At 38.9% G+C, this 16,682-nt stretch overlaps 1 protein-coding gene across 1 annotated transcript in view; it reads left to right on the forward strand.

Moving 5' to 3' along the window:
- Positions 1-16,682, forward strand: part of NPSR1 (neuropeptide S receptor 1) — a 154,473-nt gene that overhangs the window by 101,382 nt on the left and 36,409 nt on the right. Inside the window, exons 3-4 of the mRNA XM_027539510.1 lie at positions 5,518-5,621; positions 14,704-14,797. Of these exons, the coding sequence (XP_027395311.1) occupies positions 5,518-5,621; positions 14,704-14,797 (198 nt within the window). The remainder of the gene's footprint in view (positions 1-5,517; positions 5,622-14,703; positions 14,798-16,682) is intronic.

Raw genomic sequence — 16,682 nt, forward strand, 5'->3', positions numbered from 1 at the left:
GAGGCATCACCTCTCTAGCAACCTCTGCAGGAGCCTGCAGCCAGCCAATCAAGCAACAGCAGTAATAATGAAGTCATTTATTTAGTAGGAAGTTACCAAGCTTTTACCACATAATAAAATGATGTCAGGGTCCAGAGACATAAAGGTGAATTTTTAAAAAATCTCTATCTTCCCAAACTATAGTGTAATTGAAAAGAAATATTAAAAATGTTAATGTGTTACAGGTACTTCAATAGTAGTGTAGGGAGAAACCCAGAAGAGGGAATCAGCCAATCTCAGTAGTCTTCAGGAGAAACATGCATCATAAAGGAGGTAATCTTGAGCTAAACTTTAAAAAGTTAAGAGATATCCTTCAGGTAGAGGTACATAAAGAACTTGCCAAGTCAAGGGACCGACATAAAGAAAGGGGCTGGCAGAGGAAAACGCTGGGGATGGTCAAGGAACAGTAAGGTCTTCTCTCTTAACTACATCTTAAGTGCCTCACTTGATTAAGCAGCACTTCCACTCTTTCTGCAAACTAGCAGAAAATACCCTACCAGCATCTGTGGCAAGTCGGATGGACACTAATGAGCCTGTCCCCTTTCTCCTTCCACTTCTTCTATTATGTGAGTCACAGGAGTTTGTTCCCAATCAGTTTGTGCCAAATGTACTCATGACTGAAATTATATAATTAACATAAACAACACTGTGGAGTTGTTGTTTCTGTGAAAATTAAGTTGGATATTTTGAAAAAACTTGACTTTTATTTTTACTGAGTCACTAAGAGAAGTTACAATAGAAGCAAGCCCAGGAAATGGAACTATAAAAGAATAAAGGAGGATTATAAAATTCCCTACAATGAGATTCTGCCTCAAATTGCTTTGCTGATATCTCAAGTTCTCACTCTAAAGAAACCAGGACTGGAAATCATGAAAGATGCATTATGGAGGCATTTTATGCACTTAAAAAGATGATTCATAAAATCAAAGTCTTGCCCCTATGTTAAAGATAAGACAAATGTACACTCAAGTTTTATGTTAAGATATTTTAAGGTGGTTTTGTGGGTGTGCTTTCTTTCTTTAACCAATGTTTTGACCATCAAACTGGTGTCACTGTTAATGTACTGGTTGAAAGGATTTCTCTTACAGCACGAATTTAGGAGAGGATGAGAAAAGATCAAACTGAAGAAAGAGGCAGGAAGGCTCCAAAAGTCACAATAGGGCATTTGGACTTTATTCTATAGATCAGGGAGTGGCAAACTATAGCCCACAGGTCAATCTCAGCCCCAAACCCATTTTTATAAATAAAGTTTTATTGGTACATAGCCATGTCCAATCAGTTAGAGGAGTACCTATGGCTGCGTTCACCCTACAATGGCAGAGCTGAAGAGTTGTTATAGAGATGGTGTGCATGTATACAAGAAGGTTTAGGCTATGCCTACAGGAAAAGCATGAAATACTTCTTTCCTGCCAGTCACTTCTTTCAACAAAAGCCCTAGGCCACTGCAGGACCAAATGCCCTAGAGAACAAGGAAAGGCACAGAAATAAAAATCCCTCAATTCTTGGGGATGGAGCTATAAAATGGCTGGGCCAGGATATCAAACTAATACTAATTAGAAGTCTCCTACCACTAGGGAAAGACATTGAAAATCTTTCCCACACAAGACCCACCACTTTGATTTCCAGGGAGGAACTGGAACACTGAGAATGTCCCACCCTCAGGGCCCAGGTGTACAGGTCTATGTGAGACTGAGGCTTGGCCAGGAAAAAATAGAGCATTACAACTACCAGCTTAGGAAGCATTGAGCAGCAAACAGTAACAATGCTACAGGACTATAAATGCATCTGAAAGCCAAGAGTGGAGTATTAAAACCCTCCAGCACCCCAACTCCCATGCTAATAGAGCATCCAAAAGCAATCTGAAGCCTCTAGGGACTGAGGATGTCCACAGCAACAACATCATTAACCGTTAGGGAAATGCACACTGAAGTCATAATGAAAGGCCACAGTCTGGGCTTCCCCAATGGCTCAGAGGGTAAAGAATCTTCCTGCAATGCAGGAGACACAGGAGATGCAGGTTCGATCTCTGGAGGAGAAATGGCAGCCCATTCCACTATTCTTACCTGGAAAATCCCATAGACAGAGGAACCTGGTGGGCTACAGTCCAAATCGTTGCAAAGAGTTGGACATGACTGAGCAACTGAGCACAGCACCATACATTCATGGTTGAATAAATAAAACACATTGAGAATATCAAGTGGTACCAAGGATGCAGAAGTATTTCTTATACTTTATTGGTAAGGAGCACACTGGTGCAGCAACTCTGGAAAGCAGTTGAGCAGTTTCTTATGACAAGCTATACTTACCCTAGGGCCCAACAGTCTACTCCTGGGTATTTACCCTAAGAAAATGAAAACTTATGTTCACATAAAATCTTATATAGGAATGTTCATAGCAGTTTTATTTGGGACAGCTGAAACCTGGAAGCAACCCAAATAGAATGAGCTTATCCTCCTATATTTGCAGGAAGCACCATCATCTACCCATTCCAGGACCCTAATATATTGTTGACTCCTCTCTCTACCTCACTTTTAAAACACCAAAGTCCTCCTTATTGTACCTTCAAAATATATGTCACATCTGCATTTTCTTCTCTATTTTTGATATTTGACACACGCTAGGTACCAATGATCTCTTTCTTGAACTTCTGCACAGTTCCCTAACAAATATAAATGGCAATTCCAGTATTGTGTGTTAGTCACTCAGTCGTGTCTGAGTCTTTGCAATCCCATGGACTGTAGCCTTCCAGGCTTCTCTGTCCATGGAATTCTCTAGGCAAGAATACTGGAGTGGGTACCAATTCCCTCCTCCAGGAGATCTTCCTGACCCAGGGATTGAAATCTGCTGGCTCTCATTGCAGGCCAATTCTTTACCATCTGAGCTACCAGGGAAGCCCAATTTCAGTATTAGACCTACCAAATGGATCTACCCCTCCCCCAACCCATGTAAAACACATGTTTGGATACATAAACATTTAATTTTTCCCCCAGTATATGGGGGAAAAAAAAGAAAGCTCCTTTAATTGGCACATAAGACCTTAAAAATCCTTGGTTCTTGACTCTCTAGGCCCATTTCTTGCCACTTTCAAGCACCTATTTCAGGCTTCAGCAACAACAAATAAATGTTGTTTCATATGCAAAAGCAATTTAGTTTCTCGTCTCACTCTGTCTCACCTCCGTAACTTCATTCATGCTGTCACCTGTGCCAGAGTTAACATCCTTCCCTCCCTCTTCCACTGACCTGTCCAAACCTTTAGGGTTCAGTTCAGGGGTCACCTCATTTTGACTTCTCCCTACAATACCCATTCTCCTGCTCCGAGTGGGAACCCACTTCATGTTTGTAAGAATCTGTCAAAGGAGCACTAAAGACTGCTGTGAGCCTGTTTTGGCTTTTCTGAGTGTAACAGTTTCCTAGAATTGTTCACAGAAGAGATTTTAAAAAGCAAGAGTAATACATAGAAGTGATGAAGCCTTTCAAGTGTGCCCTTTGTTCCCAAGGTTCTATTAATTGCCATTTAGGGAAGGCTTATTTGCAATGTCCCCAATTACTTAGGCAACTAAATAGCATTTACAGATCAGATAGAGCAGCATTTGCTTAATAGCAAATAACAAATGCAGTGGCACAGCCCACTGATAGTCTCCTTCCAGAGATGAGCTTATTTAAGTTTGAGCTCCAGAGGGAAATTGCTTTTTTTTTTTTTACTGGAGTACATTATAATTGTTCACATAACCACTTAGATCTAGACATTGGGTTTTTTCCCCTTAATTTTTAACAAATTAAGTAATAAATAAACCAAAAGAGCATATCCAAGTAACTCCAGTGTCCATTCCACTCATTCGAGTCTATTCCTGCCAGTAAAAGCTTCATGAAATTCCTATCTGATCAAATCACAACCCCACAACTCTGAAGGCCCTGCTTTCATCTGCTCTTCTCAGCTGGAACATCTCTGACTACCCAGAATTGCTGTGAGATTTCTCTTCTCCAACTTTTTAGACAGTTTTGTGGTAGTTTCTATGTGCTTGCCAATGCTTCTAATTGTTCTTACCTATAGGGAAACAAAAAGGAAGAAACAGGCAGAACACTGATGTTCAATATAAAAATGCCAGTTGGGGACTTGGCAAGGGGCAGGCAAGACCGCACTGTGGAAGGCTTTGATGCTAAATTCAGGGCTCAGACTTTATTAATGGTGAAGATTCAGATAAAGAAGGTTTTTAGGTCCTTGACAGAATGTTATATCCCATGTCTCAAGAAAGTGGCCCTAAGTCAATGAATCTGTCTTAAGTTCTAGTCCTATCCATTGATCAGCAGAAAATCCCTGAAGCACTGATTTGAGAATGATTCTGGATCACATAATTAATGAGAAATATCTGCATAGAGGTACGGGGAGAAGGAACTTCTAGACACACAGCATATTTTGCCATAGCTCTGGACATCCATACAACTTATATAGTCTGCAATTATAGAACTGAGCAGAAAGTCTCTAACATTGGTCTCAGATTTTGGCCTCAATTCCTCAGTAGTTTAAAAAACTAAGTCATTGATCATGCACTTGACTTTGTCCAAAGAAGAAAGAAGAAAGTAGAGGAAGATGACCACAACTCACATAGGGTGGTAACAAGAAGTCCAAGTTGTAAAATGATGGGTGCAGAAAGGAAAATTTTGAAAGGCTTCATGGGAATAAATATTTGCCTTTTCTCAGTTTTGCCTTATATCGCTCCTCACACTGTCCTTGGGCAATAGCAACCCACTCCAGTACTCTTGCCTGGAAAATCCCATGGATGGAGGAGCCTGGTAGGCTGCAGTCCATGGGGTCTCTAAGAGTCAGCACAACTGAGCAGCTTCACTTTCACTTTTTCACTTTCATGCATTGGAGAAGGAAATGGCAACTCACTCCAGTGTTCTTGCCTGGAGAATTGCAGGGACAGAGGAGCCTAGTGGGCTGCCATCTATGGGGTCGCACAGAGTTGGACACAACTGAAGCAACTTAGCAGCAGCAGCAGCAAACATCTTTAAAACTCCTCTTCTGTGACTTAGAAGGTCAACTCTCTGATAATATTTCTTATCAGTCATTACAAAAATCCTTCCTAAGTGGCTGCATCTGAGTGGCAACAGACTCTAACAATAAACTGTAACTCCTACCTTGCCTTACATTTTCCTCTATTGAAAGTGAAAGTGAAAGTCACTCAGTCGTGTCTGACTCTTTGGGACACCATGGACTACAGTCTGTGGAATTCTCCAGGCCAGAATACTAGAGTGGGTAGCCTTTCCCTTCTCCAGGGTACCTTCCTGACCCAGGGATCGAACCCAGGTCTTCCCCATTACAGGCAGATTCTTTACCAACTGAGCTATCAGGGAAGCCATTTGCCACCTAATAAATCAGGAAAAACAAAAAAAAGGCTCCAGGAATTCATTTCTACTGTAGCATAGTTGCAAATTTGAAAGAGACTGAAATCAACCACTTTTATGTGTTTTTGTTAGATTCTTTCACAGGACTGGTTAACATCTTGACAGATATCATTTGGAGATTCACTGGAGACTTCATGGCACCTGACCTGGTCTGCCGCGTGGTCCGCTATTTGCAGGTATGTAGCACCTTCCAAATATGATAAGACAAACCGACACCAAAATTACCTCTTGGATTCTTCATAAGGAAAATACTGTAAAACGCTGTACTCTGATGCAACAAATTGCTCACTTCTTCATAGTTGAAAGGACAAGCAAAATTTATATTTTTCATGTTTTTTGTTTGTTAAAAACAATACATATATAAAGAAAACCCAAGTAAGCAATAATAAGAACATAAGCATTCCTAGTTCAAGCATTAGGTAAAATTTCTGGGTTATTATTCTTTTTGACATATTCTGGCTGTCTTAGTCCAAGGATGCTGATATATATAAAAATACCGTTCTGACCTGGAGAATTCCATGGACTATATAGTCAATGGGGTCACAAAGAGTCAGACACGACTGAGCAACTTTCACAGAATAGGTGGCTTTTAAACAACAATTTATTTCTCACAGTTCTGGAGGCTGGAAGTCGAAAATTAGTGTACCAGCCTGGTCAGGTTACAGCCTTTCTCCAGACTGCAGACATCTCATTATTTCCTCACACACCATGACAAAATGGGATTTATTCTGGGTATGCAAGGCTGGTTCAACATTCAAAACTCAATTGATGTAATTCATAACATAAAAAGGTAAGAAAAGATTATATGATCCTATCAGTAGATACAGAAAAAGCATTTAAGAAAATCTTATACTCACTCATGATAAAAACTCTCAGCAAACTATGTATAGAGAGAAACTTCCTCAACTTGATAACAAAAATCTACAAAAAACCTACAACTAACCTCAGACTTAATGGTGAGAAGCTAGAAGCTTTCCTCTTGAGACTGGAAATAACACAAAGATGTCTCCTCTCACTCGTATTCAGCATCATGCTGGAAGTTCCAACTAATTCAAAATGACAAGAAAAAAAATAAAAGGTTACACAGATTGGTACAGAAAGATGAAATTAAAAACACCTGTGTTTACAAATAACTTTGTCTCTATAGACAATAAAGTGAAAACCAGTAAGGTCACAGAATACAAGGTTAGGGGACGACAGAGGATGAGCTGGCTGGATGGCATCATCAACTCAATAGATATGACTTTGAGTAAGCTCCAGGAGTTGGTGATGGACAGGGAAGCCTGGCGTGCTACAGTCCATGGGGTTGCAAAGAGTAGGACATGACTAAGTGACTGAACTGAACATCCAAAAGTTCAGATGTTTTTTCATATACCAGCAATCAACAATTTGAAGTTAAAATTTACAACACAGTACCATTTATGTTAGCACCCAAAATATGAAATCTTTAGGTATAAATCTAACAAAATATGTGCAAGATCAATATGAATAAAACTGGGAAAACTCTGAAAAAAAATCAAACAATATCTTGAAATGTATAGATATTCCATGTTCATAGATAGGAAGACTCACTATTGTCAAGATGATAATTCTGCCAGTACAACTTATAAATCCAATGTAATTCCAATCAAAATCCCACCAGGTTATTCTATAGATATGGACAAGCTCTAAAGTTTAAGTAAAAAACACAGAACAGTCAATACAATATGGAAAAAGAAGAATATGGCTGGAAGATTGACCCTATCTGATTTCAAGAATTACAAAATGCTCCAAAAATCAAAACAGCATGATACTGGAAAAGAATCAACACATAGATCAATGGAGCAGAATAGACAGTGCAGAAAGAGATACACACAAAAAGTCTAATGGATCTTTAACAAAGGATCAAAGAGTTCAATGGAGAAAGGATAGTCTACTCAAGAAATGCTGCTGGAGTCACTGGATATCCATCTGCAAAAATAAATAAGTAAGAATCCAACCACAGACTTCACCCCTTTCACAGGAACTAACTCAATATGGATCACAGATTGGAATGAAATATGGAGTACTATAAAACTACTAGAAAATAACACAGGAGAAAATCAGGGGACTTTGGGTCTTTCTGTGATTTTTTTAGATATAACATCAAAAACACAATCCATGAAAGAAACAATTGAAAGTTGTGGTTTTATGAAAATTTAAAATTGATTCTCTGCAAAAGACACTGTCAAGAAACTGGAAAAATAGGGCACAGAATTGGGAAAAATATAAAAAACATATATTTGATAAAGAAACAAAAGTGAAAGAAAGAAAGTGAAGTTGCTCAGTCGTGTCCAACTCTTGGCAACCCCATGGACTGTAGCCTACCAGGTTCCTCTGTCCATGGGATTTTCCAGGCAAGAATATTGGAGTAGGTTGACATTTCCTTCTCCAGGAGATCTTCCTGACCCAGGGATTGAACCCAGGTGTCCCACATTGTAGGCAGACACTTTACCATCTGAGCCACCAGGGAAGTCAAAGAAACAAAGAAATCCTCAAATAACAATAAGAAAATAAACAACCCTCATCAAAGTGGTCAAAAGACCTGAACAGATACTTCACCAAAGAAGATCTACAGATGACAAGCAAGCATATAGAAAGAATTTCAACCTTCATTACTTAGGCATTAGGAAATTCCTAATTAAAACAATGAGATACCACTACATACTTATTAGAATGGCTAAAACAATATTTTTTAAACTGACGATATGAAACAGGACTGAGAATATGTAGCTATAGGAAGTCTCGTTCATCTTTTGTGGAAATGCAAAATGGTACACTTTAGAAGACAGTTCAGCAATTTCTTATAAACTTGAACATACTCTTACCATACCATCTAGCAATTGTGCTCCTAAGCATTTACTCAGTTGAGTTGACAACTTATATCCACATGAAAGTCTGCACAAGAATGTTTATAGCAGTTTTATTCACAATTGCAAGAAATTGAAAGCAAGATACTCCTCAGAAGCTGAATGGATAAATAAACCAAATGAGCTATCAAGCCATGAAAAGTCATGGAGGAATCTTAAAAGCACATTGCTAACTGAAAGAAGCAAGTCTAAAAAGACTATGTGTGTGTGACTATAACTACATGACATTGGAAAAGGCAAAACCATGCAGACAGTAAAAAGATCAGTGGTTGCCAGGGATTTGGAGGGATTAAATAGATAAGGCACAAGGGATTTTTAGGACAGTAATCTCTTCTGTATAACATTGTAATAAAGGATACATGGCATTATGCATTTATCAAAACCCATGGAACTGTGCAACACAAATAGTGAATCTCAATACAAGCCATGGACTTCAGTTAATCATAATGTATCAATATCAGTCTGTTAATTTTAAAAAATTGTTCACACTAATGTAAGGTTTAATAAGAAGAGAAAGTGTGTGTGGTGGGGGGGGGGGTGTGGCTAATAAGGGTACTCTTTGTCTTATCTGCTCAATTTTTTCTGTAAAACTAAAATTGTTCTAAAAGATAAAGTATATTGATTTTTTTAAAGTCAGTCCAGAGATTCTACTTTAAATGAATCCAATCTGGCATTTTTCTAAACAAAAAAATTTAAGTTTTCTGCATTTAAGTCTCACTTTTCTACAAGATTTTTTTTTTTTTTTGGTTTCATATTTCCTAGGTCATTTTTGTCAGAATTGAGGGTGGGATAGTGAGAATTTAGACATATGTCCTCAAGCTTCCATCTGTTCTCCAAATGGTATCCCATATGTTGTTGACGTGTAGAATTTTCATTGTTGACATTTATGAATTGACTATAATTGTACTTTAATTTCCTTCTTGACTCAAGTTAATTATAAGGGTGTTTAAATTTCCAAGTGGTATTTAAAAAAAAATTCATGATACTAATTTCAGCTTTCATTGCTTGTTGTTTTAAATTTGTGAATTATATAAATTCCACTTTTTGGAATATATTCAGGGTTTTTTTTTTCCTTGATAGCTTAGTTTATGATTAATTTTTGAAATACTGCTTAGATATATTATAATAATTGTATCATTCTTAGAGTTTGTTTAATTATTTCTACCTATGTATTACTGTACTTGTTCCCTCTGTAGAACTACAAACATTTTAGTTATATATATTTCAGTTCAGTTCAGTTCAGTTGCTCAGTCATGTCCGACTCTTTGCAACCCCATGAACTGCAGCACGCCAGGCCTCCCTGTCCATCACCAACTCCCAGAGTTCACTCAGACTCACGTCCATCGAGTCGGTGATGCCATCCAGCCATCTCATCCTCTGTCATCCCCTTCTCCTCCTGCCCCCAATCCCTCCCAGCATCAGCGTCTTTTCCAATGAGTCAACTCTTCGCATGAGGTGGCCAAAGTACTGGAGTTTCAGCTTTAGCATCATTCCTTCCAAAGAAATCCCAGGGCTGATCTCCTTCAGAATGGACTGGTTGGATCTCCTTGCAGTCCAAGGGACTCTCAAGAGTCTTCTCCAACACCACAGTTCAAAAGCATCAATTCTTCAGTGCTCAGCTTTCTTCACAGCCCAACTCTCACATTCATACATGACTTCTGGAAAAACCATAGCCTTGACTAGATGGACCTTTGTTGGCAAAGTAATGTCTCTGCTTTTGAATATGCTATCTAGGTTAGTCATAACTTTCCTTCCAAGGAGTAAGCGTCTTTTAATTTCATGGCTGCAATCACCATCTGCAGTGATTTTGGAGCCCCCCAAAATAGAGTCTGACACTGTTTCCACTGTTTCCCCATCTATTTCCCATGAAGTGATGGGACCAGATGCCATGATCTTCGTTTTCTGAATGTTGAGCTTTAAGCCAACTTTTTCACTCTCCTCTTTCACTTTCATCAGGAGGCTTTTTAGTTCCTTTTCACTTTCTTCCATAAGGGTGGTGTCATCTGCATATCTGAGGTTATTGATATTTCTCTCGGCAATCTTGATTCCAGCCTGTGCTTCCTCCAGCCCAGAGTTTCTCTATATTTAGTGTTATGCTATTGTTACATTTGGGCTTCCCTGGTGGCTTAGACCATAAAGACTCTGCCTACAATGTGGGAGACCTGGGTTCAATGTTACTTTTAGGTTTATTGATATTTTGTTGCCATTGTGGTATTGTATCTATTATAATATAAACGATCCCTTCAATCCATGTAGCACTAATTGCTTTGAATTTAATTTGTCTAATAATACTATTGCAATGAATGCTTTCTTTTAGCTTTCAGTTGCTCAATATACCATTGGCCATGACTCTATTTTTATTTTTTTATTTTATTTTATTTTTTTTACAGCTAACCTTATTTTTTTTTATTTTATTTTTAAACTTTACAATATTGTATTGGTTCTGCCATACATCGAAATGAATCTGCCACAGGTATACATGTGTTCCCCATCCTGAACCCTCCTCCCTCCTCCCTCCCCATACCATCCCTCTGGGTCGTCCCAGTGTACCAGCCCCAAGCATCCAGTATCGTGCATCGAACCTGGACTGGCGACTCCTTTCATATATGATATTATACATATTTCAATGCCATTCTCCCAGCTCATCCCACCCTCTCCCTCTCCCACAGAGTCCAAAAGACTGTTCTATACATCAGTGTCTCTTTTGCTATCTCGTATACAGGGTTATTGTTACCATCTTTCTAAATTCCATATATATGCGTTAGTATACTGTATTGGTGTTTTTCTTTCTGGCTTACTTCACTCTGTATAATAGGCTCCAGTTTCATCCACCTCATTAGAACTGATTCAAATGTATTCTTTTTAATAGCTGAGTAATACTCCATCGTGTATATGTACCATAGCTTTCTTATCCATTCATCTGCTGATGGACATCTAGGTTGCTTCCATGTCCTGGCTATTATAAACAGTGCTGCAATGGGGTACATGTGTCTCTTTCAATTCTGGTTTCCTCAGTGCATCACTCTATTTTTAAACTTTGATAATCTTTTGGTTTTAGAAGTTTCTCTTCTAAATAGTGTACAATTAGATTTGGGAAAGAGTTGTGTAAACAATCTTTGTTTTAGTGGAGGAGCTCAAGCCATTCATTTTTATTTTGACAAATAGTGTTTGGTACTATTTCAATCATATCATTTTAATCTTTCTGTGTTAATTTTTTATTCACTCATTTTTTTCCCTTTCTATATATTTGGTTATAATTGTGGTAGGCTGAAAAATGGCCCCCCAAACATTTCTAAATCCTAATACATGAAACCTATGTATGTTACCTTATATGGTAAAAAAGACTTTGCAGGTGTGATTAAGTTAATGATTTTGAAATGAGAAGACTATTCTGAATTATCTCAATCATTATTACTATTGAGTCCAAAGGCAAAAATACAGATCCTTGTAAGAGGGAGGCAGAGGAAGATTTGACACACAGACAGAAGAGGCCCTGTAACCATGGGCTCAAAGATGGTATTGGTGTGACCACAATTCAAAGAACTCTGGCAGCCACCTAAAGCTGGAAAAGACCAGGAAAGAATTCTCCCCAGAGCCTTGAGAGGGAGAGTGGCCCTACCAACACCTTGATTTTGACTCAGTACAACTGATTCTGACTTCTGGTCTCCAAAAATATTAAAGAATAAATTTATGTTGGTTTAAGCCACAGTGTCTGTGGCAATTTGTTATGGTGGTTATAGGACTCTAATAAATCTTTTTTCTCTATTTCTATTTTACTCTATCACAGCTCATCTTTAAAGTGCAATACATCTCTATCAAAATAAAAACAACAAAATAGATGTCTAAAATATCTAAATAGAAATTTGATGCAATTGCTTTCCTTCTACTTTCTGCCCTCATCCAACTCATCAAATTTTCTCTGAAATATTATGTAATTATATTCATAGCTATTTTAAACATTTTGTGTTTTTCTGACTCATTGCTTACTATGGCTTTCATATTCTATCCCCTTCTTCTTCTTGAGTACTCAATTTCAAAACAATTCTCAGTCAGCAGAAATGTTTCTTCAAGAAAGATTTTTTCCAAAAGTAGGTGATGTTTTCCTTCTACTTATATGTAAGAAAATTATCCTGTTCCTTGGTACAAAAATATTTACCAAATTTTTGAATCACAATTTTTCTTTCAACACTCATTAATCTTTTTGTTCCGTTTTCTGGCATTTATTTTTTTTTCCTTCTGTTTTTTTTTTTTTAACTTTACATAATTGTATTAGTTTTGCCAAATATCAAAATGAATCTGCCACAGGTATACATGTGTTCTCCATCCTCCCTCCTCTCTCCTCCCTCCCCATACCATCCCTCTGGGTCGTCCCAGTGGCATTTATTTTTGTGGAGAGGAGGCATGACAATTTGAGGTATATTTCTTTCAAATGATCTTTAACATTTTATTTTTTATTTATTGTTTTTAATTTTTTTTAAATTTTATTTTATTTTTAAACTTTACAGTATTGTGTTAGTTTTGCCAAATATTGAAATGAATCCACCACAGGTATACATGTGCTCCCCATCCTGAACCCTCCTCCCTCCTCCCTCCCCATACCATCCCTCTGGGTCGTCCCAGTGCACCAGCCCCAAGCATCCAGTATCGTGCATCGAACCTGGACTGGCGACTCGTTTCATACATGATATTATACATGCTTCAATGCCATTCTCCCAAATCTTCCCACCCTCTCCCTCTCCCACAGAGTCCACAAGACTGTTCTATACATCAGTGTCTCTTTTGCTGTCTCGTACACAGGTACAGATAATCTTTAACATTAAAAAACAAAAACAAAACAAAAACCCTGTCTAGATGTTTGAAGACTCCTGAAGTTAAATATTCTTTTTGACCATGTCTCAAAAGTAGATATCTTTTTCTTAACTCTTCCTGCTTCTCTGGCCAGTCTGTTGTGACCTGTTCTCTTGCCCTAGGTCCTGAATTTGTATGAGCCAGTCATCTCACTCAGCACAGTTGCAGATGCCACGATTCTCATGACTGTCTCATCACAACATTCTAACCCATGCAGTTCTCCCATTGAGAGTTCTCTTTCCCATCCTTCTCCTCAACTCAGTGTGGCCAGCATTAACAACTCTGAATCCATGGATCCCACAAAGAAATCCCAGTTTTCTCTAAGGATACAATCTTATTTTTGTTGCTGTTGTAAAAACTGTATGCCATTTTTCTTTCTGATCATTCATCAGCTTCTTAGCAAGATGAGAATTTCTTCTTGCATCCCTCAGGGGAGGCTTCAGTCTCTGGTCAGTTTTCAGAACACCCTCTCCATGGCACCTTCTGCAACACAGATGCTGGGATTTATATGTGGCAGTGTTACAGAAATAAAAATAATAAAGAATATCAGTGTAGCTGATTATTTTTCTGAGGCAGGGAATTAACAAAATGGTACAAATTCAGACAAAGGTTATTAACAAAGTCATGTTACCCCTATTTCATCTTAGAAGAAATTCAGACACTCACCCCTAGACTTTAGTCTTCCAGTTACTTTCTACTTACTATGAATTTGACCAAAAGTTTACAAAGTAGTGATATGGCTAGACTCCTGGTAGAAATGAGGCTCAAAGTTACTGGAAATTTTTCCATCTTGATAATCCTTTCAGATATATTTATTACCTTTTGCGTATGCTCTTCACAGAAGAGATATTAACCTCCTAAATCAAAATGTTCTCTGCAAAGTAAGCAAATACCACTGAACATAGAATAATTAAAGGACATGGATAAGCTTAATAAAAGAGGGTGGGAAGGCAGAAGAGGGGACCCAAAGGCCGACCCTAGTGGGCAGCTCTGCTGCAGAAGTGGATGAAGAAGCGAAGCTCTAAGAATGTCAGCCCAGATGGTGATAAATGATTCAAAACAGCACCCAGGCTCCTTGAAGCCAGATCCCTCCTATCATCTTTCAACAACTCACGTTGATAAAAGGCAAGTGAATGTTTGTTTCTAATTATTCTGGAATGTCAACTGTAGCAGAGAAAATTAGTTTAGCTTTAAAAGTCAATTACAAACAAATGTACCGCACGAATGTCAAGGGGGACTGATCCTTGGAGAAATGTGGAGTTTCCAAGAAGCCAAGCGAAAGAGTGAGCAAGTGAGAACTGGAGGCACTCTCACCTGTCACCGCCAGCAGTGCAAAGTCCAGCACCGAGAAGAGCCATCTTCTGCCTGCACGGGAGCCGGGCATTTCTGTCCATACTCCAAACCTCATCCAACCCTTGGTTTGGTGCCTAGGTTTCTAAATAGCACAAAATGTTCTTCTCTCCATCACGTGCATTTCCTTACCTTTATGAAACCACTCACCTCCTCTCATTTCTGTCTTCAGGTTGTGCTGCTCTATGCCTCTACCTATGTCCTGGTGTCCCTCAGCATAGACAGATACCATGCCATCGTCTACCCCATGAAGTTCCTGCAAGGAGGTGAGCAGGCTCCACCAAGTACTATCCTTGGGTGAGGGTTTTTGCTAATATTATCCTCTTAGTAATGGCTCTTTTCCTCCCCTTTTCTCCTCTTCCCCTTCCTTCCCCACTTCTTGAGTCTGATTGTCGAAAAAGACATAGAAAAGAAACTTGGCTGCCTGGGAAAATGCTGATAGCTGGCCTGGATGGCCAAGAACTGTGAGGAAGGATGCTTTGCTGAGCCCACTCTGTGACCATTTTCCTTGACACTGATGCTTCCAGCTTTTTTTTTTTTAGAGTACTGTTGAAACACATAACTATCCAAACTAAGGAACACTCCCACTTCAACTTGCTTATTTTCCAGAAAGAAGCATTTTGCCTTCCTTACCCCAAAACCATGGAAATAATTGGAAAAATGTTTCAAATTGATTTTTTTTTCAATTTTAATTAAAAAAAATTATACATGTGTTCCCCATCCTGAACCCTCCTCCCTCCTCCCTCCCCATACCATCCCTCTGGGTCGTCCCAGTGCACCAGCCCCAAGCATCCAGCATCGTGCATTGAACCTGGACTGGCATCTCGTTTCATACATGACATTTCACATGTTTCAATGCCATTCTCCCAAATCTTCCCACCCTCTCCCTCTCCCACAGAGTCCATAAGCCTGGTCTATACATCAGTGTCTCTTTTGCTGTCTCGTATACAGGGTTATCGTTACCATCTTTCTAAATTCCATATATATGCGTTAGTATACTGTATTGGTGTTTGTCCTTCTGGCTTACTTCACTCTGTATAATAGGCTCCAGTTTCATCCACCTCATTAGAACTGACTCAAATGTATTCTTTTTAATGGCTGAGTAATACTCCATTGTGTATATGTACCACAGCTTTCTTATCCATTCATCTGCTGATGGACATCTAGGTTGTTTCCATGTCCTGGCTATTATAAACAGTGCTGCGATGAACATTGGGGTACACGTGTCTCTTTCCCTTCTGGTTTCCTCAGTGTGTATGCCCAGCAGTGGAATTGCTGGATCATAAGGCAGTTCTATTTCCAGTTTTTTAAGGAATCTCCACACTGTTCTCCATAGTGGAGATAATTATAATTATAATTATACTTATAAATTATAAATTGATAATTATAATGGAAACAAGGAAAACCCTCATTGATCCAGAGATAGTGAAGAATCCCTGAAAGAAGGAAGCAGACGGGTTAGCAGGAAGGCTCAAGGCACACAACCCACAGTACACACAGATGATGCTACAGCAATGGGGCAGAGGTCTTCCTAAATAGATTGTGGAAATGCCTAGAGCAAGAGAGACTCAGGGAAATTGGCAGGGTGATTCTTAGAGTACAATGAGGACCTTTTATCACAGCACATCTCCCATCCTGCTGTCCTTCCCCTTCCCAGATGTGCAGCAAGGATGAACATCTCTGCTTCCAAGTAGTGGGGACACTAGATTTCAAGAGACAGGGTGGGGCCCTGGGGAGCAATGACACCTTGGAGGGATGGTGGATACCTAGTCACAGGGCTAATTGTCCATTGCTCTGCCCACAGGCAGAGACCACTTACATCTCTGACCTCCAAAAGCAAATAAGAGTCCAAAGTACTTCACGTTTCCAAGCAGGCTGTGAAACTGATAAAGTGAAGAACCTAACATGAAATCTTGTCTACAAAAATGAGGTGCAATCAAATATCATGAAAAAGTGTGACAAAAGCCAAACTGTACAAGATAGATAATATGTTTAAAATACCATTCTGCAGAATTTACACCTGAGGAAACAAAATTAATAGAGCAAGCAGAATTTTAGAATAAGTAGCAATAATGTCATCAGATACTATTAAATACATCAGGCAGTACTGACACAGATACTTTGGATGGCAACATATAGCAATACCTAATT

Source organism: Bos indicus x Bos taurus, chromosome 4 (assembly GCF_003369695.1).
Source record: "Bos indicus x Bos taurus breed Angus x Brahman F1 hybrid chromosome 4, Bos_hybrid_MaternalHap_v2.0, whole genome shotgun sequence".
Lineage (NCBI taxonomy): Eukaryota > Metazoa > Chordata > Mammalia > Artiodactyla > Bovidae > Bos > Bos indicus x Bos taurus.